Source organism: Megalobrama amblycephala, linkage group LG20, assembly GCF_018812025.1.
Source record: "Megalobrama amblycephala isolate DHTTF-2021 linkage group LG20, ASM1881202v1, whole genome shotgun sequence".
NCBI lineage: Eukaryota > Metazoa > Chordata > Actinopteri > Cypriniformes > Xenocyprididae > Megalobrama > Megalobrama amblycephala.
The window spans coordinates 34,142,151-34,167,765 of NC_063063.1; the positions used below are offsets into that span (position 1 = coordinate 34,142,151).

At 39.8% G+C, this 25,615-nt stretch overlaps 2 protein-coding genes across 22 annotated transcripts in view; both read right to left on the bottom strand.

Moving 5' to 3' along the window:
- Positions 1-12,068, bottom strand: part of LOC125254972 (calcium-activated potassium channel subunit alpha-1-like) — an 87,793-nt gene extending 75,725 nt beyond the window's left edge. For 3 of the 21 annotated variants that reach the window (XM_048169810.1, XM_048169809.1, XM_048169807.1), the window contains exon 1: positions 10,953-12,067. In XM_048169810.1, coding sequence (XP_048025767.1) covers positions 10,953-11,246 — 294 coding nt within the window. In that variant the 5' untranslated portion in view covers positions 11,247-12,067. Of the gene's footprint in view, positions 1-10,952 lie in introns of all 21 variants that reach the window. The other 18 variants (XM_048169814.1, XM_048169817.1, XM_048169816.1 and 15 more) reach the window with 10 other exon arrangements.
- A 1,351-nt stretch (positions 12,069-13,419) lies between these two features.
- Positions 13,420-25,615, bottom strand: part of dlg5b.1 (discs, large homolog 5b (Drosophila), tandem duplicate 1) — a 32,651-nt gene continuing 20,455 nt past the window's right edge. The window contains 18 exon segments of the mRNA XM_048170028.1: positions 13,420-14,982; positions 15,074-15,183; positions 15,503-15,612; positions 16,705-16,832; positions 16,936-17,079; positions 17,161-17,357; positions 17,484-17,654; positions 17,783-17,931; positions 18,003-18,174; positions 18,271-18,405; positions 19,903-20,036; positions 20,111-20,273; positions 20,484-20,561; positions 20,909-21,068; positions 21,196-21,276; positions 22,219-22,340; positions 22,436-22,571; positions 22,662-22,764. Coding sequence (XP_048025985.1) covers positions 14,879-14,982; positions 15,074-15,183; positions 15,503-15,612; positions 16,705-16,832; positions 16,936-17,079; positions 17,161-17,357; positions 17,484-17,654; positions 17,783-17,931; positions 18,003-18,174; positions 18,271-18,405; positions 19,903-20,036; positions 20,111-20,273; positions 20,484-20,561; positions 20,909-21,068; positions 21,196-21,276; positions 22,219-22,340; positions 22,436-22,571; positions 22,662-22,764 — 2,397 coding nt within the window. The 3' untranslated portion in view covers positions 13,420-14,878.

The following is a 25,615-nucleotide window of genomic DNA, read 5'->3' on the forward strand; positions in this document are numbered from 1 at the left end:
AAATCAGTTCATGTGAGTACAGTGGTTCAATATTAATATTATAAAGAGACGAGAAGCTTCGGAGCGTTATGAATCAAATCAGAGACTCGGATCTCATATCAAACGGCTAAACTGCTGAAATCATGTGACTTTGGTGTTCCGAACCGCTGATTCGATATGTGATTCATAACGCTCCGAAGCTTCCTGAAGCAGTGTTTTGAAATCGGCCATCACTATAAGTCGTTATTTTGTTTTTTTGGCGCACCAAAAATATTCTCGTGGCTTTATAATATTAATATTGAACCACTGTACTCACATGACCTGATTTAAATATGTTTTTAGTACATTAATGGATCTTGAGAGAGGAAATGTCACTGCTGGCTATGCAGGCCTCACTGAGCCATCGGATTTCATCAAAAATATCTTAATTTGTGTTCTGAAGATGAATGAAGGTCTTACGGGTGTGGAACGACATGAGGGAGAGTAATTAATGACAGAATTTTCATTTTTGGGTGAACTAACCCTTTAAACCTACACTTAAAGGATTAGTTCACTTTGAAATGAAAATTATCCCAAGCTTTACTCACCCTCAAGCCATCCTAGGTGAATATGACTTTATTCTTTCTGATGAACACAACTGGAAAAATAACAATAAATATCCAGACGCATCCGAGCGTTATAATGGCAGTGAACGGGATCAATGAATATAAGCTGAATAAAGTGTCTCCATCCACATCCATCTTACGAAGAAACAGTTCACAAAGCTTACGTTACGTCCATCACCTTCCCTGTTCAACTTACGGAAAAAGATTAACTAACGCGATGTAAGTTGTAAGTTGAATACGGAAGTCGGTCTGGCGGAAGCTAGATATTTTACTTCATAACTTGTTTAAATATGGATATTTTTTACACAAACGCACCGCTTCATTTCAGAAGGTCTTTATTAACCCCTGGAGCCGTGTGGAGCACGTTTATGATGGATGGAGACACTTTCTTCAGCTCATACTCACTGATCCCGTTCACTGCCATTATAACGCTCGGATTCATCAGGATATTTATTAATATTAATATTTCTCCGTTTGTGTTCATCAGAAAGAATAAAGTCATATACACCTAGGATGGCTTGAAGGTGAGTAAAGCTTGGGATAATTTTCATCTGAAAGTGAACTAATCCAATAATTTCTAACAAAAAATATTTTAGCAAAATGTGTATTTTAGTCAGAATTATTGCGCTGCTATTCTACTGCGCTTTGTCCTGTAAAGTCACGGTAAATGCTTTTTAATAAAAAGCATTCTCATGTTTGTGCTCCACACACACACACACACACACACACACACACACAGCTCAAGCTTTGACAGACGTCACATTTTACTGTAATCATGAGCTTTTCTGCGGTTCAGGAATAACCGTGTCTATCCTGCTTCCTCCTCGTTTCCTCACTGTGACTAGACAAACTACGTTTCTGGGGCGAGTTGCATAAACTGCTAAGACTAGTCTTACATGTTAGTCATCACACTGTTTTCTTTCAGACTGTTCATAACTTTTTAAAGTCAGTTACATAAAAATGTAGATTGGTCTAATTATAGGGCTGCAACAACTAATCGAAATCAGTCGACAACGAATTTGTTTATCGATTATTCACATCTGCGCGCCGTGCTCAGACACCATCAGCCAGTCACGTCACTTTGCTGTAGTTAATAAACAATTTCTATGGACAAAAAAATGCATTTGGAGGACACAGATGAGCTGCTGCGAGAAAGGCACATGATCCAAGCTGTCCAAAACATGAGGATGCTTTATATTTATAAACGTTTATCGTGACTTGCGCATCAAACGGACGGAGCGCAATAATTTGGACTAAAATACACATTTTGCTAAAATATCTTTTGTTAGAAATTAAATGTAGGTTAAAATTCTACACAAGTAATCATATTTATGAGAGCAATATTGTTGGAATAGCTCATTAATGTAATATAATTACTCTGTTCAGACGAGTGAATGTGTGTGTTCCTCACACCTCGTACAAGTTAACATTCTGTGCTTTTGTTTATTATCGTTTTTAATTTAATCATTTTAATTTCTGCTTTAAAATAGTAAGCAATCAGTTGTTTTAGGTTTAGTATGTGATGTTTGTATTTGAACTCTCTTGTGGTTATAATGTACAGCATAGATCACTAGCCTTTAGGCTTTATATACATTGTTTGGAGGACAGCAGTGGACAATAAGAGTTGCTGCGTCTCAATTCGAATACTTACACTATACCTTAGAAGAAAGTACATACTTTTGAGTGTGCAGCAGAAGACTATCATAATTGCATCTTTAACGGACGCTCTGTCGCTTAGTTACGTGCAACCTGTCATCGTTAAAATCCTCCACACTCAATTAAATTTAATTTCAGAGAGAAATGTAGTCGCACATTGATCTGCCAGTCGTGTGGAGAACCCTCCTCAACTTGGTATAATGATGCATTTAAAAGTTAATGAACAAACGCATCGTTAAAAAGTTCACAATGCATTTTTAGATTAAATATAATGTAGATAACATTTAATATCTCTTCGTCAGGTTAGACAGGCTACTCATTACTAATCACTCAAACCCTTCTATCTTAACCGTTGGTCTCGCACTTCCGTCATGTTTGTAGTTTTTTAACACTTTTTATTCGTGTTTGTAGTTCTAATCGAATCTTTGTCCAAAGCGCAATGGCTTGTGGGCAATATTAGCTGTTGGAGTGTTTGTGGATCTGCACTTCGGATTCTAACCGGAAAAAGTAGACCAATCTTTGGAATACTCATTTCAACATACTACGATTTGGGACATACTAATTCTAATTTCGAATACTCTTTAGGACAGATAGTGTGTGAATTGGGACACAGCAAGTGTTTAAAATAATGGACTAAAATGAATCTCACATGGACTCATACACTGAACTCTGGGACAGCGTCATGGTTAATGTGTGTGTGTGGACAGACGGCCTTTGTTTGTCCAGTCTGAGAGAACACACACACACACACACACACACTGATCTTATCTGCGTGTTTATCTGACTGCACATAAACCTCACCATCACACACACACACACACACACGACACTCTATTCAACTCAAACAATCAGACACAATCACCTATTAAAGTATCTTTGATGAAGAACACAATCCCAGAATGCACTGCAACAAGATCAGTTAAATGATTAACCGAAAACAACATGACAAAAATTAGGCTACTAATAAATAGACTATATATTTATGTCACTTGTGAGGTTCTTTATTAGTTATGATGCTGTTCACACAGAAGCTGTTTTTCCATTGTTTTTCAGTGTCAACACACAGTAGACGGACCACAGCGCTCGTGACGCTCTGAAAACACAGCTCAAGTAAAAATAAGTTCAACTTTTAAATAAATGTGTCTCTCTCACTGATGTACAAACACTCAATTTATACAATGAACAACTATTATTATAAATCAAAAATTAGTAGTTATATTTTTTTCTATTATTTATTTAACTTTAATTTTTTTATTTATTTATAAACCAAATGTTGTATTTATACATATTTTTTATTTTTATTTTACTCTAACTTATTTATTATTATTATTATTACAGCTTTTCTTTAGACTTTTCCCTTGCAGCCGCAGTTTGAAAACCCCTGATTTATCATGCATATCAATGCTTTAATTATGTGCGAGCAAAAGTAATTAGTAAACACCAGAATCCTGCTGAACATCAGAATATCAACATAATCAAACCCATCTGAAGCAGATCAGACGGTGGATTTCTATTTCTGGCTCAGATTGTGTGTGTGACGCCTGTAGATTCTGCATGTAAATGTGTTTGTGGTGAAGAAACACACTCTGACAGGTGAGCGTGTGTGTGTGTGTGTGTGTGGTCTCTGGAAAAGCACAATTACATAAGGGGATATTTCCCAGCTCAATAATGAATATGCCGCCTGTTGCTTAGCAACAAGCATCTGATTCACGCACACTATAGGAGAGTGACAATGGCAGTTTGAATGAGGAAGATGCATGTATGAAAACAGAGAAAGTGAGAGGAGATGGACTGATAGAGAGGTTAAATTAACACTACGTTCACTGGATCGGCCAGATGTAAATCACTGTGAAACAAAAACATGTTTCAACAAGTATTGAGAGGATAGTTCACCCAAAACAAAATGACATTCTGCCATCATTTACTGGCCCTCATGTCACTGCATGACTTTCTTCTGTGGAAGAAGGTATTTTGAATGTCAAGGTTGTTTTGGACCCCATTGAAAAGCAACGTCTTCTTTTGTGTTCTGAAAAGATATGAAGTTATGGCAAAGTCTGCTGAGGCAAAGTCAAGTGAGTTTTTTGTTCCACATCGAGAGATTTATTCAGTAAATGTGTTCAGTAAAGGATGGATATATATAGATATATATATATATATGAATAGATCAGATTCAGATTTCTACAAAGACATCATTTTTTGTAAGCAACATCTAACCAGTGTCCGGTTTTGACTTGTCACAGAAGAATCATTCACAACAAGACAAGAAACATATATTAAGAAAAAAAGCAGAGTGAATAAATATTGATTTCATGTTGAGTTTCAATCAGCCGGTTCGATCAGAGTCGTGTTTCAGTGGAACAGGAGAAAAAGGCTTCCTGAAATGTCTTGCAGAATGAATACAACCATGTTTGACAGGCCTGTAATGAAAGCAACAGCTGTGGCGTGTGTGTGTGTGTGTGTGTGTGTGTGTGTGTGTGTGTGTGTGTGTGGGCAGACTACACAATGGCAGTGAAAACTCAACCTATTCCTGACCATTGGCTCCATGTCAAACATGGGGAAAGACGCAAGCAAAGCTCTCGTACGTCTCTGGGAACAGAACAGACGGCTCTCTTCTCTCTCTGTGTTCCAGCATTCATGCAGCTACAGGTGTAAACGCATAATTACACGCACGGCAGGCTATACTCAAATAGATTGCTTAAAAATCACTCATAAGTCTTCAATAATTGTTTATACAGAGGAACAAACAAAACAAGAATATTGTCAAATTAATGACATCGCAGCGTGTTTAACTACAATGTGTGAACACAGTTCCTCAAACTGTTTCTAGTATCAACAGGAAATCAAAATAGACCCTTTTTCCTATATTAAAGGGTTAGTTCACCCAGAAACTGCAATTCTGTCATTAATTACTCACCCTCATGTCGTTCTAAAGCCGTAAGACTTTCATTCATCTTCGGAACGCAAATGAAGATCTTTTTGATGAAATCTGAGAGTTTTCTGTCCCTCCATTGACAGCTACGCAACTACTGACGCTTCAAAAAGTTCATAAAGAGATCGTAAAACTAATCCATATGAATCGAGCGGCTTAGTCCAAATTTTCTGAAGAGACTCGATTATATGATGAACAGATTTAATTTAGGCTTTTACTTGCATATAAATCAATGAACAATGAACAGCGAATATAAACAGAAGCGCAACTGAACTTGCTTCACGTGCTGCGTAACACGAGAATGAACCTCATTGGTTCTTGCTGAAGCTCAAACGTGCTGCGTAACACGAGAATGAACCTCATTGGTTCTTGCTGAAGCTCAAACGTGCTGCGTAACACGAGAATGAACCTCATTGGTTCTTGCTGAAGCTCAAACGTGCTGCGTAACACGAGAATGAACCTCATTGGTTCTTGCGGAAGCTCAAACGTGCCGCGTAACACGAGAATGAACCTCATTGGTTCTTGCGGAAGCTCAAACGTGCTGCGTAACACGAGAATGAACCTCATTGGTTCTTGAAGCTCAAACGTGCTGCGTAACACGAGAATGAACCTCATTGGTTCTTGCGGAAGCTCAAACGTGCTGCGTAACACGAGAATGAACCTCATTGGTTCTTGAAGCTCAAACGTGCTGCGTAACACGAGAACGAACCTCATTGGCTCTTGCTGAAGCTCAAACGTGCTGCGTAACACGAGAACAAACCTCATTGGCTCTTGCTGAAGCTCAAACGTGCTGCGTAACACGAGAATGAACCTCATTGGTTCTTGAAGCTCAAACATGCTGCGTAACACGAGAATGAACCTCATTGGTTCTTGAGGAAGATCAAACGTGCTGCGTAACACGAGAATGAACCTCATTGGTTCTTGCAGAAGCTCAAACATGTGCTGCGTAACACGAGAATGAACCTCATTGGTTCTTGAAGCTCAAACGTGCTGCATAACACGAGAATGAACCTCATTGGTTCTTGAAGCTCAAACATGCTGCGTAACACGAGAATGAACCTCATTGGTTCTTGAGGAAGATCAAACGTGCTGCGTAACACGAGAATGAACCTCATTGGTTCATGAAGCTCAAACGTGCTGCATAACACGAGAATGAACCTCATTGGTTCTTGAAGCTCAAACATGATGCGTAACACGAGAATGAACCTCATTGGTTCTTGAAGCTCAAACGTGCTGCGTAACACGAGAATGAACCTCATTGGTTCTTGCGGAAGCTCAAACGTGCTGCGTAACACGAGAATGAACCTCATTGGTTCTTGAAGCTCAAACATGCTGCGTAACACGAGAATGAACCTCATTGGTTCATGAAGCTCAAACATGCTGCGTAACACGAGAATGAACCTCATTGGTTCTTGAAGCTCAAACATGCTGCGTAACACGAGAATGAACCTCATTGGTTCATGAAGCTCAAACATGCTGCGTAACACGAGAATGAACCTCATTGGTTCTTGAAGCTCAAACATGCTGCGTAACACGAGAATGAACCTCATTGGTTCTTGAAGCTCAAACATGCTGCGTAACACGAGAATGAACCTCATTGGTTCTTGCTGAAGCTCAAACGTGCTGCGTAACACGAAAATGAACCTCATTGGTTCTTGAAGCTCAAACGTGCTGCATAACACGAGAATGAACCTCATTGGTTCTTGCTGAAGCTCAAACGTGCTGAGTAACACGAGAATGAACCTCACTGGTTCTTGCTGAAGCTCAAACGTGCTGTGTAACACAAGAATGAACCTCATTGGTTCTTGCTGAAGCTCAAACATGATGCGTAACACGAGAATGAACCTCATTGGTTCTTGAAGCTCAAACATGCTGCGTAACACGAGAATGAACCTCATTGGTTCTTGCTGAAGCTCAAACGTGCTGAGTAACACGAGAATGAACCTCACTGGTTCTTGCTGAAGCTCAAACGTGCTGTGTAACACAAGAATGAACCTCATTGGTTCTGCTGAAGCTCAAACATGCTGCGTAACACGAGAATGAACCTCATTGGTTCTTGAAGCTCAAACGTGCTGAGTAACACGAGAATGAACCTCACTGGTTCTTGCTGAAGCTCAAACATGATGCGTAACACGAGAATGAACCTCATTGGTTCTTGAAGCTCAAACGTGCTGAGTAACACGAGAATGAACCTCACTGGTTCTTGCTGAAGCTCAAACATGCTGCGTAACACGAGAATGAACCTCATTGGTTCATGAAGCTCAAACATGCTGCGTAACACGAGAATGAACCTCATTGGTTCTTGAAGCTCAAACGTGCTGCGTAACACGAGAATGAACCTCATTGGTTCTTGAAGCTCAAACATGCTGCGTAACACGAGAATGAACCTCATTGGTTCTTGAAGCTCAAACGTGCTGCGTAACACGAGAATGAACCTCATTGGTTCTTGCTGAAGCTCAAACGTGCTGAGTAACACGAGAATGAACCTCACTGGTTCTTGCTGAAGCTCAAACGTGCTGTGTAACACAAGAATGAACCTCATTGGTTCTTGCTGAAGCTCAAACATGATGCGTAACACGAGAATGAACCTCATTGGTTCTTGAAGCTCAAACGTGCTGAGTAACACGAGAATGAACCTCACTGGTTCTTGCTGAAGCTCAAACATGCTGCGTAACACGAGAATGAACCTCATTGGTTCATGAAGCTCAAACATGCTGCGTAACACGAGAATGAACCTCATTGGTTCTTGAAGCTCAAACATGCTGCGTAACACGAGAATGAACCTCATTGGTTCTTGAAGCTCAAACATGCTGCGTAACACGAGAATGAACCTCATTGGTTCTTGCTGAAGCTCAAACGTGCTGCGTAACACGAGAATGAACCTCATTGGTTCATGAAGCTCAAACGTGCTGCATAACACGAGAATGAACCTCATTGGTTCTTGAAGCTCAAACATGCTGCGTAACACGAGAATGAACCTCATTGGTTCTTGAAGCTCAAACATGCTGCGTAACACGAGAATGAACCTCATTGGTTCTTGCTGAAGCTCAAACGTGCTGCGTAACACGAAAATGAACCTCATTGGTTCTTGAAGCTCAAACGTGCTGCATAACACGAGAATGAACCTCATTGGTTCTTGCTGAAGCTCAAACGTGCTGCGTAACACGAGAATGAACCTCATTGGTTCTTGCTGAAGCTCAAACGTGCTGCGTAACACGAGAATGAACCTCACTGGTTCTTGCTGAAGCTCAAACGTGCTGAGTAACACGAGAATGAACCTCACTGGTTCTTGCTGAAGCTCAAACGTGCTGCGTAACACGAAAATGAACCTCATTGGTTCTTGAAGCTCAAACGTGCTGCGTAACACGAGAATGAACCTCATTGGTTCTTGAAGCTCAAACGTGCTGCGTAACACGAGAATGAACCTCATTGGTTCTTGAAGCTCAAACGTGCTGCATAACACGAGAATGAACCTCATTGGTTCTTGCTGAAGCTCAAACGTGCTGCATAACACGAAAATGAACCTCATTGGTTCTTGAAGCTCAAACGTGCTGCGTAACACGAGAATGAACCTCATTGGTTCTTGCTGAAGCTCAAACGTGCTGCATAACACGAAAATGAACCTCATTGGTTCTTGAAGCTCAAACGTGCTGCGTAACACGAGAATGAACCTCATTGGTTCTTGAAGCTCAAACATGCTGCGCAACACGAAAATGAACCTCATTGGTTCTTGCGGAAGCTCAAACGTGCTGCGTAACACGAGAATGAACCTCATTGGTTCTTGCGGAAGCTCAAACGTGCTGCGTAACACCAGAATGAACCTCATTGGTTCTTGATGAAGCTCAAACATGCTGTGTAACACAAGAATGAACCTCATTGGTTCTTGCTGAAGCTCAAACATGATGCGTAACACGAGAATGAACCTCATTGGTTCTTGATGAAGCTCAAACATGCTGTGTAACACAAGAATGAACCTCATTGGTTCTTGCTGAAGCTCAAACATGATGCGTAACACGAGAATGAACCTCATTGGTTCTTGAAGCTCAAACGTGCTGCGTAACACGAGAATGAACCTCATTGGTTCTTGATGAAGCTCAAACATGCTGCGTAACACGAGAATGAACCTCATTGGTTCTTGATGAAGCTCAAACATGCTGCGTAACACCAGAATGAACCTCATTGGTTCTTGATGAAGCTCAAACACGTGCTGCGTAACACGAGAATGAACCTCATTGGTTCTTGAAGCTCAAACGTGCTGCGTAACACAAGAATGAACCTCGTTGGTTCTCACACATCATGCAATCATGCTTGAACTTCCGTTTACCACAACTGATGTGTGAGTTGATGAATATGTAAATAAAAACCTAAATTAAATCTGTTCATCATATAAAGCGATCGAGTCTCTTCAAAAAATTTGGACTAAGCTGCTCGATTGGTAGTTGCGTAGCTGTCAATGGAAGGACAGAAAACTCTCAGATTTCATCAAATAGATCTTCATTTGTGTTCCGTAGATGAACGAAAGTCTTACGGCTTTAGAACGACATGCAGGTGAGTAATTAAGTAGTTAATTTCTGGGTGAATTAACCCTTTAACTCATTCCTGGTCTTACTGTGAATGATTAAACGGTGCATGTTATTCCAAAGATACAGAAGTTTGTCTTTCCCCACCTCTGAAATTACTTTCCATTTTAGCCGGTACCATTGAGGACTATTATTTTTATTTTTATGTCACATACAGACACTTTTCACTATTCAATCAACTGTGCTGCCCTGCATTATTTACTAACTCTTACAGATATCCATTATGGATGTAAACTGGGCTATAAACAGTGTCTCATGTTGATTTGATCTCTTACAGCTGTTGGTAGACAAGAAACCACTTTCCCAGGAACAATGACTTTAAACACAAACCATATAGGCTATTATTGGCAAAGCAACCTCTCAGAACACCTTAGCAAATGAATGTGGGGAACTGAAATCACGTACAACAACTAGAACCACAGACCTCAACTTTCAGACAAGCCAAGGTTCAAAGTTTGTCATAATGAAATTTCCTGTTCCCACATTTTTTAAACAATGATGACTTTAGTAAAAACCCGAAGCACAAAATTGATCATGATTTACTCAAGCACTCTCAAAATGAGACATCTAAAATAATAAATATTATAGAGCTGAGCAAAGCTACATTTACATTCACACAATTAGCAGAAACTTGCACTTCCAGTGCATTCATGGTTTATATTTTAACAGCATGTTTCAAAAGCTGAGATCAGTGAAAACTTTCATACATTATCAAAGTTTTGGACACATACACTCAAGTTTCCTACATATTAAAATAATCGTAAAGTGATATAAATTCTGAAGCATCACAAATATGATGAAGCGAAATTAACTCTCTGGATATTCATTAACCAACTTCATATGAGGTGATTTTAAACAATTTAAGGATATTTTCAATAATGTTTTGTGTGTTTGTATGTGTGCGCGCGCGCGCGCGTGCAGTAACTGATGTCCGTTAACTGTCACTGGACCGTTAAAATTTAAACCATCGAGGCGGGAACCGTATTTAACCCAACTGCTGAGTTAATCTGTGACTAAAACATATCCCAACAAATTTAAGATAACCCAACATAGTGACCCAATAAGTTTAACCCAGTGGTTGGGGTTAAAATAAAGAAAGGAAAAGAAAGAACCACCATTTTTGTCTGCAAATGCAGCTTTCAGACCCTGCGAGCATCTGTGATGGGCGCCCAAACTTCTGACCTAAAAACAGGTGTGATTTACCTTCTTTTTACCCTTGCAGTGGCAGCACACCGTCCACAGGTACTTGAGAGTTCTCCACAGCAGGATGATGAAGAGACCCCCGAAGAAAGTGACCATGGAGGAGGCGAGGAAAGCCCACCACATCCTCTGGCCGTTCACGGGGTCACAGGGCACGTCAGAGGTGTAGGGGATGATCACATCCATCTTCCGAACCGAGGACGGACCCGCTTTTGAATTCTCGATGAAATTGATCATTATTGTGGAGAGCTGCTTCTCATCACCGTCGTCATCTTCACCTTCTTCAGTGGGGAGCATCGAGCGTCTTTCTGGAGATCCCGGCAGCGCCCCACACCTGACGATCAGCCATGTTTGGCAGGGCGGACAGCCCGCGTGTGTGTCCCCGTGTGCGCGCACTCTCCTCCCGCCGCGCTCTCCGCTCTCGCCGCTCTCCGGTTCTCAGTGACGCGCGGTGGAGAAGTCGTCCTCAAAACGCACGTAATCTCCTATTCGTCTTTAAACGAGGTCGAACTGTGTATATTTATCTTGATGAAGAACATTCCCGCGATTTAAAGCCTGCGTGACCGCCGTTCCCCCGTCAGTCCGGCGCTGATCTCCCCGCGCGCTCTCTGACGGACAGACCGTGTCTAATCACCTCGCGCTCACTCGGTAACGTGTTGCGTTCAGATCCGATCTCTTCATTCGGCGCGTTCAGGGCAGATTTACAGGTACCGGAGGGCGGAGTCAGTCAGTCTGATGCCCGTCAGAACGTCTCCGAACCCCGCGAATAATCCATCAGTCGCTCCCATTGTACAGATATCTGCCGTCTCCAGGAACACATCATCTATTTTCAGTGGGTGAATTATGTGAGGGGGCGATTAAAATATGATAAAATATTTAAAACGCTTCAGTATCCATAAAAAGTACGATTTCAAGTTAAAGTGGCACGCGCCAAGCCCGAGAACGTAACCATGGTAACAGCGTTATATGACGTGTATCGAGAAAAATACACTGTCGTTAAATCAATTTGTTATTGACTTGCACAACTAAATATAAATCACAAAACATTGTGCTTATTTTAACACTTATAGGGTCTTTTTAGACCCCAAACGACGTTTGCTAAATAAAAAAAAAAAAAAAAATGTTCTCTTTGTCCAAATGACATGAAACTTTGTTCAGTAGTTACACTTTCTAGATCTACAAATAAAAAATAAAAATTGGAGTGATATCTTGTTTTTATGTTAGTGTAGAAAAAAGTCACACTCAGAGTCTTTGTAATTTTGTAACAAAATAATTGTTTTTTTAAAAAACAAATGTATTTTTACTCTGTTTATTAATGTTTTTACTTCATACTTCATATTTGTGCATTCATTCATGGGGATAACATGGATAATTTGACATGGTTTAGTGTGAGATTTTTGCCCATCTTTTGGAAAATGCAGTTTTAAAAGTAAAAAATGATCACTTTATCCAGTAGATGCTGCAGAGCTCCACTATTTGCTGTTTGACTGACTGAAAGACATCTTTACACAAGTATTTTCAGCTGGATTCATATCTAAATATTATCAAATCACAATTATGACAATAAAAATTACTTTTTGTCAAAGTTTAGCATTTTTTGTTTTTCAATATTGTTACATTATTACGAGACCCCGCTTAGAAAATGGACAAACTTCATCCTCAAAATCAACATTTTTGAAAAACTTATTTTTTTCAGTACAAAAAAACTCAACAGCTTTTATTGTCATAATTGTGATTTAATAATATTTAGATATGTATGCAACTGAAGAATACTTGTGAAAAGATATTATTTATATAAATTTAAAAGATATGATAAATCCTCCAAAAACTGCACCAATGTGGAGTAAAAACATTAATAAACAGAGTAAAATTACATTTGTTTAAAAAAAATCTATATATTATTTTGCTACAAAATTACATTTTGTTGCCTGGAGACCCCAAAGACTGAGTTGGACTTCCCAAACGAAGACCGCACAAGGGTTAAAATTTGTGTTGAGTGAAACTGCCATTTATATATAACCAAACTTTTTTTTTCTTAATATTGAAATATGGCATATTGCCTTTAAAATTAAGAGTGTTGACAAAAAAAGAAAATAAAGCTGCAATTTCTACAAATATTCATTTGTCAATAATGTTGTTTTTAATTGTGAAAGTCATTCATATTGCTCTTTTTCCTTTTACTTGATAACAAATAATCTTCCCACTGCCATATGATGCTTTCGTCATCCAGAAATAATATTTCACCTGATATTTGAAGTTTATATAATCCTTATTACATGATGTGAAGTAGGATATGGCGCCATCTGGCGGCGACTCACAGGAACTGCATCATGACCTGTGGGGCACAAGTGCCATAAAAACACCAGGGATTGTAGAAATGTATAGAATTTTGCTTCCCTTAAAGTTCCAGGTTTTCACCAGAAACTGAAAACATACAGATGGGGGAAAATGACTAAGAAGTGTAAACAGCCGTGTTTAATTTAGACTTTATTAATATAACAATTACAAAATCATATTTTTGTCATAGGATTCTTTAATGTGGCAGTACCAATGTGTTATACAATTATAAAACATTTTTAAATGGAATTATGTGTTTTTTCCAGCTACAAACACCAACGCCAGAGTTGGAGAGTGATGTTGAAGCAGCTACGCCAGGCGACTCGTTTCATTGGTCAGAAAAGGAAGTGATGTCACTGTGGCTGGTGAACACCCGTCTGTAAGGTAAACAGGAGGACTAGTGTAGTACCACTACAGAGAGGATTAACTAACTATTCCTGAACGAGGATTACTGAATCTCCCGTCGGGATTAATAAAGTAAAGTAGGTCTGTCCACCTTTCCGTCGAACTCAAGTGCAAAATACAGGCAAAGCAGAAGGAACCGTTTGGCACGTCTGTTTCTGAACAGGAAGATACTCGACCACAAAAGACATTTAAATTAAAATGTTAAAAACTGTAAAAATAATCAGAGCATATAGTAGAATGATCATGCAGCAGATTATTGCATCGTTCATTTAAATAATAAAAAAGTACACTTAAAAGAAAATGAAATAAAGAAACTGCTACATTAAAGCGTAAAGGAGTAGTTCACCCAAAAACGAAAAAGATTTGCCTGTCGTTTCAAACCCGAAGTTGCAGAAAGTTCAGGCTGCTCTTTTCCACGCAGTGAGAGAACGTCACAACCACAAAAAACACTTTATTCCAACAGAAACGACGTCTCAAAATGACACTTTATTCTATGGAAAATGTCTCAAAATGAACATTTCCCCCTCGGCTCTCTTAAAACATTATTTTATGGCTCTTTCGTGCCGTTTTTTGAGGCCCGTCTGCGTTCACTGTGCGGAAAAGAGCAGCTCAAACATCCGCTTCTGTGTTCCACTGAACGAGAGAGTAAATGATGACAGAAGGTTCATTTTCGGGTGAACGAATCCTTTAACGCGGCGATCGGAAAACAAGCCTAACAGTCAGTATTTTGAGCGTCTGTGTGGAGCTAGCGGGATGGGATCGGACCCACGCAGGGACAGATACGTGAAGTTAAACATTCAAGTAAGCTGGTTCAGCTCTGTAAACATGAAGAACTACATGAAAGCCCTCATAAATTAGTGTTACCACAGAGAAAACACAGTGAACGGAGGATATTGCTGCTCGATCACAGATGCGATCATGGCCTGAGGAGTGTCTGTTCAGGGCTGGGCGATATAAACAGCAATATTTACATAAAACAGGACATTTATGAGTGATGAATCTTTGAATCAGAGTTGTGAATCTAGCTGAAATGAGCTGCTCGCTCATTAAACGCTTCATATTTAATGAACGCACGACAGCGCCCAGCCCCGGGGGAGTTTTACAGCAGTGGAGTGTTGTTGTTATTATTATTATCATTATTATTATTATTGTGAAGGAAGTGTGTTTATCTGTCGCGGGGACTCTCTTCACGTGCTTCCGTCGGGAATCCACAGGACTTTGTTCTGCTCCTGCTCCACCACGGCCATGATCTGAGAGCACGTGTTGGACAGACTGCCGGCCTGGACGACACCTGCATCAGAACAGCAGCAACACAATCACACACCAACACGTCGTCGTCACACGTGCGTCACCGTGTAAATGCATGCGTGTGCGTCTCAGACCTGTGAAGTATTTGCTGTAGTCTTGTTCGATCCTCTGCGCAGACTCAAACTGCTCTTTGGAATGTTTTTGTGACACTTTGTCTCGCAGATACACGGGATCTTTCTGCTCCCTGAGTCCATGAAACACACACTGAGTACAGACACAACTACTGCACATGCATTTAGAATTCATTGTCATCTTTGCATTCAAGTCTCAAGTTAATACAGACAAGTCCAAGTCATGTGACTCAAGTCCAGCAGAGTGACTTATTACACTGATTCAAATTAAGTCTTTTTCATTATGCGAGAGTCATGCAGTAATGAATAAGGCATTGTGTCGTATGTTTTTGCATGCACTGAATGTGATGAGACACATTAATACTAGGAAAAAACAGACGTTCAGGATGAATTTGAGACATTAATGAGCTCAAATGAGCATTTGTCACTTACTTGATCTGCTTGGCGTTTCTGTATCGTATGAATATGACGATGGGGTAAATGTTTACGACGTGCAGGCGCTCGATGGCGTGAGGTGCGATGTCCAGCAGACAATGACAGTCCTGAGAGAGAGAGAGAGAGACAGCATGAGCTCAGAATGAGAATGTTTTGAGTGAAAAACTAATAATAAATTAGAATCTCGTGAAAACATGTACAGATATATATTTATATTTATATTAGGGCTGGGTATTGACAATTTTCACAATTCGATTACTATTCACATGCTTTCGATTCAATTACGATTTCAATTTGATATGGATTATTTTGGATGTAGTATTTCAGTTTCAGTTCATGGCAAATTTTCTAGAGGAAAAATCTCGTCTAATGCTGTAAACATGAGAGTCAGCTGGTGCTACTATAATAATATTGAAGGTTAAATTAACTTATTTATATACAAACACTTAAATTACACTCAATGATGTTTTTATTATAAATAAAGTTTAGAATTACATAATCATATTTCTACTCCAATTCATTTTTTTTTAATATAAACATTTAAATGGCGGCTGTCATAACTGATTTATTCAAACATGCATTAAATATTGAAGAACATGATAATGAATATGTAACGGTGCATAGCTATATTTATCAGAAATGATGCTTTCTAGAGTTCATTTTCTAGCTGACTAATGAGTTTATGGTCACTGAATATGTTTTTCTGAGGTAAATGTGACGTCACGTGACATTGAAGCTGTTTTATTGAGGTTGAAGCACTGATTGAGCGATTACACGAGACATGATACGGATTTCAGTAAGTTGTACTGTATATTTTAATATACCTTCAGATGTTCATGTTTATTTCGCTGTAACTGGTATTAAAGCGGAGGAGAGGATGATCACATGCTTCTCTTTAACTGAGGCGCTAAAGCGATCCGTCACGCCACATTAAACAGCGTATTTATTTTTGAATCTCATAATAAGATGGACGTCATTTGAAATCTGAGACTTTGCTTCATATCAAGAGTAACAAAGATTATTGCGATTTATTGGATGGGAGGAGCTACATATTCTGCTCATTCATCAACTGAAAACAGACTAGACTAATCGATTCTTGGGATTTAAGAATCGATATCGGTTCGTAAAAATGAGAATCGATTAAAATCGAGAAATCAATATTTTTTAATCCAGCCCTAGTTTAGAGTCGCTTCTCTCACCTTCTCTGTAATTTCCTTAATGGACGCCACCGTGGTCACATCAAAGTGTCCGCTCCTGCGCTTATAATCGATGAAGAGACAGTCTTTGACACCTCTCTCAATGGCCTGCTGGGTAGCCTTCATCCCCTCTGAACACAACCAACAGCGAGTGAGAATTTGACATCATCTTTTCATCATCCCACAGTCATAAACAGGCAAAAATGAAAGCGCAGTCAAGGTAAGACATCTCACCAGGTAAACAGCGGCAGTATTTCCCAGGAGCCTCTCTGAGCAGCATGTCTTTGATTGGCTCAACAAGAGGCCCCAGTATCAGCACCGGCCTGCGATTGGCCGATTCCACTTTCTGCACGCGCTGATACGCCGGACTCACGCAGTCTGAACACACACAGTCACACACAGAGTCAATGAGAAACTAAAGCTGAAGTTTCAGAACATGTCACATGTGTTGTTTCTCACCCTCCATGTACAGCATGGAGTCGGTGCTGACGGCGTCTGCCGCGGGAGCGTCGCGCCCGTCTCTGGAGCTGCTGCGCTTGTGTTTGAGCTTACGGCGAAAGAACGAGCGGCGCGCCGCGGCTGAGAGCGTTTTACCAGATCCGCTCTCGTCCTTACCGTCTGTGATGCTGTACCGCCGCTGGGAATCTTGATCCATCCTACACACACACACACACACACACACACACACACACGCTTTATCATGTGCACTGAAGAGTGTTGAGTGATTTTTTCATATTTAACTATAAAACAAAACCAGTGATGATTGCATGAAGATCACATACATGCACTTGCTGGGCACATGTCCGCGCATCAGCTTCTGTGCGTTCTCGTCCAGTTGCCATGCCAACCAGTAGCCGAAATTCCCCCTGGGCAGCGTGTCGTCCACATAGAGAATATCATCCTTCTTGAAACTCAACTCCTGCTCTAAATCACCAACATGGTCAAATAAAGCCCTGAAAGACAAACAGATGAAGAGCAGATGATATAATGTCATTAAATATTCATAAGTGGCTTTAATATTAATGTAATAATTAAGGAAGGATGATTCTATATTCTAGTCAAAACTCAAAACACACGTTACCTGATGTAAAACCCGTCTCCAGGTGCGTCTTTGACCCTCCGGAAGTGTTCGGGTCGGTTCTGGACCCTGAGCACGACGTTCTCTGCGGGTTTCAGGATCTCGAGGTACACCTCCTCAGCCGTCTTGTTCTTCAGACTTACTGAGTTACACTGCAAACAGGAAATGACATCACAACAGGGAAACGTCTCGTCTCGAAACACGTGTGATCTCTCCTCCGTACCTCCAGCATCAGGTCTCCAGGCTGCAGGCCGTCGGCTCCTCGAGCAGGACTGTCCTCTTCTAGGTCCTCCACGAAAACCCCAGTCAGGTTTCCTCCGCAGATCTTCAGCCCCAGATCCACCTGAGTCTTCCTCAGCACCACCTGCCTCGGCTCCGCCTGTTTCCTGCCCTCCCTGGCCAATCACAGAGCAGACAGCGCAGTTAAACCAATCAGAGCAGGGGGCGTGTTTACATCGCTGGCAGCGAGAGAAAAAGAACGCGTTTGTTACCTGCCGGCGCTGCGAGGGCTGGATGTGGGCGTGGTCTGTTTGGAGGGCGGGGTCATGGTGCCCTCGTCCTGTTCGCTGAGCGTGTCAGGTGTTCCGGGCGTGGAGTGAGAGCTGATGGACGACTCCATGCGGGAGCTGACGGCATGAGTTGACATGTATTAGTATGACACCATGACTACTTAGAGTTCGGTGATATGTTCGAAATATTTAACCCTATCATCACCAAATAATAATTAGTCTTACCAAATCGATATAAACCTCACAGGTGTCATAATTCATTAATAATTTCAATTGATGATTTAAATGAATTGCAACTTTATTTGCATACATACTGTACACTCACGCAAAACGATATATACTATTTTTTAGTTTTTAATTTTGTTGAAAAATGTATATATTGTGTAACAATTATTTTGGTAATCGAGTAATTGCTCAATATTTTTGATGATTAATTGAGTAATTGGATGCTTATTTTGATGAGTAATCGGACAATTAATTTGCCAAGTAATCAAGTATTTTGACGAGTAATCGGACGGTTTTGACGCGTAATTGGTCGATTATTTTGGCGATTAATCGAGCAATCGGTAGATTATTTCCGCCAATTGATTGAGTATTCTGACAAGTTTAATTAATCGCAAAATAATCAACTATTGTGCCGAAATAATCAGCCGATTACCCGTCAAAACAATCGATTGATTATTTCAGCACAATCATCGATTATTTTGTGATTAATCGAGTAATCTGTCGATTATTTTGCCAATTGATCCGGTATTTTTGGCAATTACTTGGTCAATTATTTTTGATGAGTAATCGGTCAATTATTTTGACGAGTAATTGGCCGGTTTTGACGCGTAATTAGTCAATTATTTTGGCGATTAATTGGTCGGTTTTGACGCGTAATTAGTCAATTATTTTGGCAATTAATTGGTCGGTTTTGACGCGTAATTAGTCAATTATTTTGACGATTAATTGATTCTCAGTCGATTGTCTTTGATAAGTAATCGGCTGATTATTTCGGCACAATCAGTCGATTATTTTTGTGATTAAATCGAGTAATCTGACAATTACTTTTACCAATTGATCAAGTATTTTGACGAGTACATGGTCGATTATTTTTGATGAGTAATTGGTCGATTATTTTGGCAGTTAATTGAGTAATCGTCTATTATTTTTGGCGACTGACCGGGAAATTCCAAAATAATTCCAAAACGATTAATCGGATTTTTTGTGTAATAAAAATAGACCTAAGCTTTTAAAATGACTTAAAATACATATAACAATGAGGCAATAATATTTGGTTCAAATAAAGTATCAAAAGTAAGTAATCATAAGTTTTATAGAACAACACTTTTAAAATACATAATATAAACAATCATCTTATGTACATTATGTATTATAACAAATGCCTGCAGAGGGCGCCAGCGGCCTGTTGTTGTTACAGCAGATCAAATCCTTGTTTAATATTGGCCAAACAACATTTAATTTAAATGTTTAATTTAATATGTGGCCACTTCTTTATGATAGAAAACCATAAACTACATAATAAACTATATAATCACCCAGCTTCAACTCTAAGGCATGAATATATTTTTTGGAAAGCACCAGAGAGTCACATGTACTGTGTGTGCGTACCTCGAGCGCGAGTGGTTGCCCAGCTGGTACATGTGTGGGTTGTACTGTGCCAGTATGGTGATGGTGTCACACTGCTGCCCAATGATGAGTCTCGCCTGCTGCTCCGTGGCGTTCCTGAGATTAATGCCGTTAAACTAAAGAGAGACAGGAAGTGATTCACAGGTGTTGAATTTAAGACTCCCAATTAAAAGAGTGTTTTCGAACGCACCTCCAGCAGCTGATCTCCAAACTCCAGGTGGTGCTGCTGAGCAATGCTGCCCCCCGTTACCTTGGAAACAAAAATGCCGCCATTCTCCCCACCCACGATGGAGATGCCCAGAGGCTCCGCCCCTTTGGGGATAGTGACACATCGTGGCTCTTCTATGTATGGCCTGAAACGCAAAAACACACAATATATGGGCCATCAGCTTCATCAACCAGAGTTCTAAGAGCATGCATTTAAAGACACGTGACATAAAAGAGGACATAAGAAAAGAAAATCACAGATAAATTCACTAAAACAGCCAAAACTGAGCCTGTTTTAACTGTGAATGAAGCCTAACACAGTTTGTTTTAGTGTTCTCACTGCATGGTGGACAAACCTCAGGGTCCGTAAAGATGCAAACCACGATCTCTGAGCTCGAGAAAGCTTCAGGTTAGACCTGTTACGCAACGCACATCTGGAGCAGGAAGGAGAGAAATGGGGCAGAAGAGCAGAAAGACTAGAAAGGAGTCAAGCAGATCTGAGGTAAATAAACTACGAGAGGAAGAGGAGGAGAACGCCCGTGACAGGCTGCAAGATGCTGCCATATTTACTCGCCATCATGTTTTATAAACCCGTATGAGCTTTGAGGGCTTCTGTGAATGGGTGTGAATCTGTTTATTCGATCATTATGTCATATGGACGACTGTTATGATCCTTACATGCTTTTGTCCTTTTTGTATTGAACAGAATGATGTGAGATCATGAGGGTGAGTAAATGACATTAACTCTTTAATATTAAGTTCTCTCTATGTCTGTTTCTACCTGTCCCTTCTCCTGTCTATTGGCACAGGGCTGACTGACAGCCTGGTTTGGGCGGAGATGGAGCCCTGCGATTGGCTGCTGGTGAAGGAGGCGGCGTCCAGATGAGAGAGGGGCGGAGTTACGAGACTTGGGCTGCTGCAGTCAGAATGAGACAGCGATCCTGAAACACACAACAACAAAATGTTTTGGTTTGTACAATTTTATGTACGTCCATTATTCACACAACGGCACAGGAAGTGTTGACTACATGTGATGTTATAAATGAGATTTTTACGAGAGATCCGCACCTCTGTCAGAGCCGTGAACAGATCGAGCATAGCGAGGGGTGGAGGGAATCTTGATGCGCTGCTCGCGGTACTGAGACAAACCTACAGACGTAAACACAGACAGAACCATCATCAGTCACAGAAGACAGACTTTACATTCATCAGTGAGATTATTGACTACAGGCTTGAGATAACCAATCACAGCTTATTTTAGAGTCATGAGGGTCATGAGAGTTAAAGGGTTAGTTCACCCAAAAATGAAAATAATGTCATTTATTACTCACCCTCATGTCGTTCCACACCCGTAAGACCTTCGTTCATCTTCAGAACACAAATTAAGATATTTTTGATGAAATCCGATGGCTCAGTGAGGCCTGCATAGCCAGCAATGACATTTCCTCTCTCAAGATCCATTAATGTACTAAAAACATATTTAAATCAGGTTCATGTGAGTACAGTGGTTCAATATTAATATTATAAAGCCACGAGAATATTTTTGGTGCGCCAAAAAAACAAAATAACGACTTATTTAGTGATGGCCGATTTCAAAACACTGCTTCAGGAAGCTTCGGAGCGTTATGAATCGAATCAGAGACTCGGATCTCGTATCAAACCGCCAAAATGCTGAAATCATGTGACTTTGGCGCTCCGAACGGCTGATTCATAACGCTCCGATGCTTCCTGAAGCAGTGTTTTGAAATCGGCCATCACTAAATAAGTCGTTATTTTGTTTTTTTGGCGCTCCAAAAATATTCTCGTGGCTTTATAATATTAATATTGAACCACTGTACTCACATGACCTGATTTAAATATGTTTTTAGTACATTAATGGATCTTGAGAGAGGAAATGTCGTTGCTGGCTACGCAGGCCTCACTGAGCCATCGGATTTCATCAAAAATATCTTAATTTGTGTTCTGAAGATGAACGAAGGTCTTACGGGTGTGGAACGACATGAGGGTGAGTGATTAATGACAGAATTTTCATTTTTGGCTGAACTAACCCTTTAAGCGCTAGTGCACGTGATGTGGCGTCGGGGTACAGACCCAGTCTGGCGCTGGAGGGCAGGGAGTTGGTGTTGTGCGGTCCTGATCCGCGAGAGCCGTCGAACAGTTCACCGGAGCACTTGTGGTTGAGATCCACACTCCATCGCCCCTGGTGCTGCGGACTGCGGTTCAGAACACAGAGATTCACCGTCTCACATCAGAACAGATGCGATACGTCAGGGAGTGTGTGTGTGTGTGTGTGTGTGTGTGTGTGTACCTGACTTGAGTGTATGTGTGTGCAGGAACTGACGGAGAGTTAGTGGTTTTGACACAGTGACTCCAGGCCGTGTACACTGGGTTCCTCATGACCGCGGTGACAGCAGGGTAGGGAGACAGCGTTCTGGGAGCGGTGTCTAGACACACAAACACACAAATAATGGTTATGACATCACACACACACACACACACAGAACTGGTCACTGTCTGATTGCTGTCAAACTCACGCGCTTGTACAGGTGAGAAGCCTGAACTGTGACGATTTGAGCGGAAAGGAGAGAACCGAACCAGATCCACAGGCTCAGGCGAGTGTTCGTCGTGAGAGAAGCTCTGCAGCAGAGAACAAGATGAGGAAGTGATTATGAGCGTGAGTTAACCCTGACATTTGAAATGGAACAGCTTATTGAACCTTTAGTAAAAAGTCTGAACTGTCAATCAGACGACAGAAGGACTGTAGGAGATTGAGTGATCAGGATTATCCGATCATTCAGAGCAGTGGTTCCCAAACTGGGGTACGCGAGGTGACAAAAGGGGGTACGCCAACAAAATGCTGAGTAGTTCATTTAATTCTACCTTAAAATAATATTAAAATCGAGCATGTTTTTCTAACTGCCAAAATGCTGTAAATCCAGTACATTAAATCAGATTACCTCATCATTTGCAGTAATGACTGTATCCACACAAGCAGCATATGATAGATTGCGTGCAGAATCTGCTGCCTTAAATCGCACTAAATTACTGTCGTTCTCGACAGTGCACCTTTGTAAAAGTGGGGATTTAACACTTACTCGCATGAAGAACAAATATAGACACAGATAGTGGATTAACTTCGATTTAAGACTCAAACTTTCAGTACAGTACTGTCAGTATTTACTCTATTTTGCAATGAAATAATAGTTCTAACGAAACCACAGCAGAACTACAACACACGTCTGTTTCACGAGCAATTCTGCGGCTTTGAACGAATCGTGAGTCGATTCAATGATTCATTCACAGCCACTTGCTTCATTACTGAATGAATGACTCGATGACTCACTCATAAAAACAGTGACTTGCTGCCACCTACTGGCAGTTTTAGTTTAAAGGGATAGTTCACCCAAAAATGAAAATTTGATGTTTATCTGCTTACCCCCAGCGCATCCAAGATGTAGGTGTCTTTGTTTCTTCAGTAGAACACAAATGATGATTTTTAACTGCAACCGCTGCCGTCTGTCAGAGGTATAATGTGTGTCAATGGGAACTTCATCTATAAGAGTAAATAAAACACGACAGACAAATCCAAATTAAACCCTGCGGCTCGTGACGACACATTGATGTCCTAAGACACGAAACGATCGGTTTGTGCTCTGACAGCGGCAGTGATGTCTCGCGCATATTCTTCAATGAGAGCGAGACATCACTGCCGTTGTCAGAGCGCGATCAGACCAAACGAATCGAGTGATGAATGCCGTTGGACATAGTGGTGTATTAGAGGTAAAAAATGATATAAATACTGTTCGGTTTCTCGCACAAACCGATCGTTTCGTGTCTAATGACATCAATGTGTCGTCACGAGCCGCAGGGTTTAATTTGGATTTGTCTGTCGTGTTTTATTTACTCTTATAGATGAAGTTCCCATTGACACGCATTATACCTCTGACAGACGGCAGCGGTTGCAGTTAAAAATCATCATTTGTGTTCTACTGAAGAAACAAAGACACCTACATCTTGGATGCGCTGGGGGTAAGCAGATAAACATCAAATTTTCATTTTTGGGTGAACTATCCCTTTAATATTTAAAAGTTTTTCTTGGTTTTACCATCATTGCATATTTCTCTATTGAACATTTTTATTTAAAACGTTATTTATTTTAAAAAGTTATTTTAAAAAAATGTGCTGGAAAATCAATTTAGGGGGCAAATAATGTCCCTTATAGGGTCTTTTTTGACCCAAAATGACATTTGCTAAAATTAAAAAAATGTTCTCTTTGTCCAAATGACATGAAACTTTGTACAGTAGTTACACTTTCTAGATCTACAAATAATAAAATAATTGGAGTGATATCTTGTTTTTATGTTAGTGTAGAAATAAAAGTCACACTCAGGGTCTTTGGGGTCTCCAGGCAACAAAATGTAATTTTGTAACAAAATAATTGTTTTTTTAAACAAATGTAATTTTACTCTGTTTATTAATGTTTTTACTTCACATTTGTGCAGTTTTTGGAGGATTTATAATATCTTTTAAATTTATATAAATAAATAAATATTTTGTTGAGTAGGTTTTTATACAAAAACATCTTTTTATGTAAAATTCACTTTATAAAAGACCCACATTTGTAACTTTCATTCATGGGGATCACATGGATAATTTGACATGGTTTAGTGTGAGATTTTTGCCCATCTTTTGGAAAATGCAGTTTTAAAAGTAAAAAATGATCACTTTATCCAGTAGATGCTGCAGAGCTCCACTATTTGCTGTTTGACTGACTGAAAGACATCTTTACACAAGTATTTTCAGCTGATTCATATCTAAATATTATCAAATCACAATTATACAATAAAAATTACTTTTTGTCAAAGTTTAGCATTTGTTTTGTACTGAAAAAATATACGTTTTTTAAAAATGTTGATTTTGAGGATGAATTTTGTCCATTTTCTAAGCGGGTCTCATCATAATGTAACAATGTAACAATGTAACACAATGTAACAATGTACACAATGTAACAACATAATGTAACAATATTGAAAAACAAAAAATGCTAAACTTTGACAAAAAGTAGCTTTTATTGTCATAATTGTGATTTGATAATATTTAGATATGAATCAGCTGAAAATACTTGTGTAAAGATGTCTTTCAGTCAGTCAAACAGCAAATAGTGGAGCTCTGCAGCATCTACTGGATAAAGTGATAATTTTTTACTTTTAAAACTGCATTTTCCAAAAGATGGGCAAAAATCTCACACTAAACCATGTCAAATTATCCATGTTATCCCCATGAATGAAAGTTAGAAATGTGGGTCTTTTATAAAGTGAATTTTACATAAAAAGATGTTTTTGTATAAAAACCTACTCAACAAAATATTTATTTATTTATTTATATAAATTTAAAAGATATGATAAATTCACAAATGTGGAGTAAAAACATTAATAAACAGAGTAAAGTTACATTTTAAAAAATATATATTATTTTGTTACAAAATTAC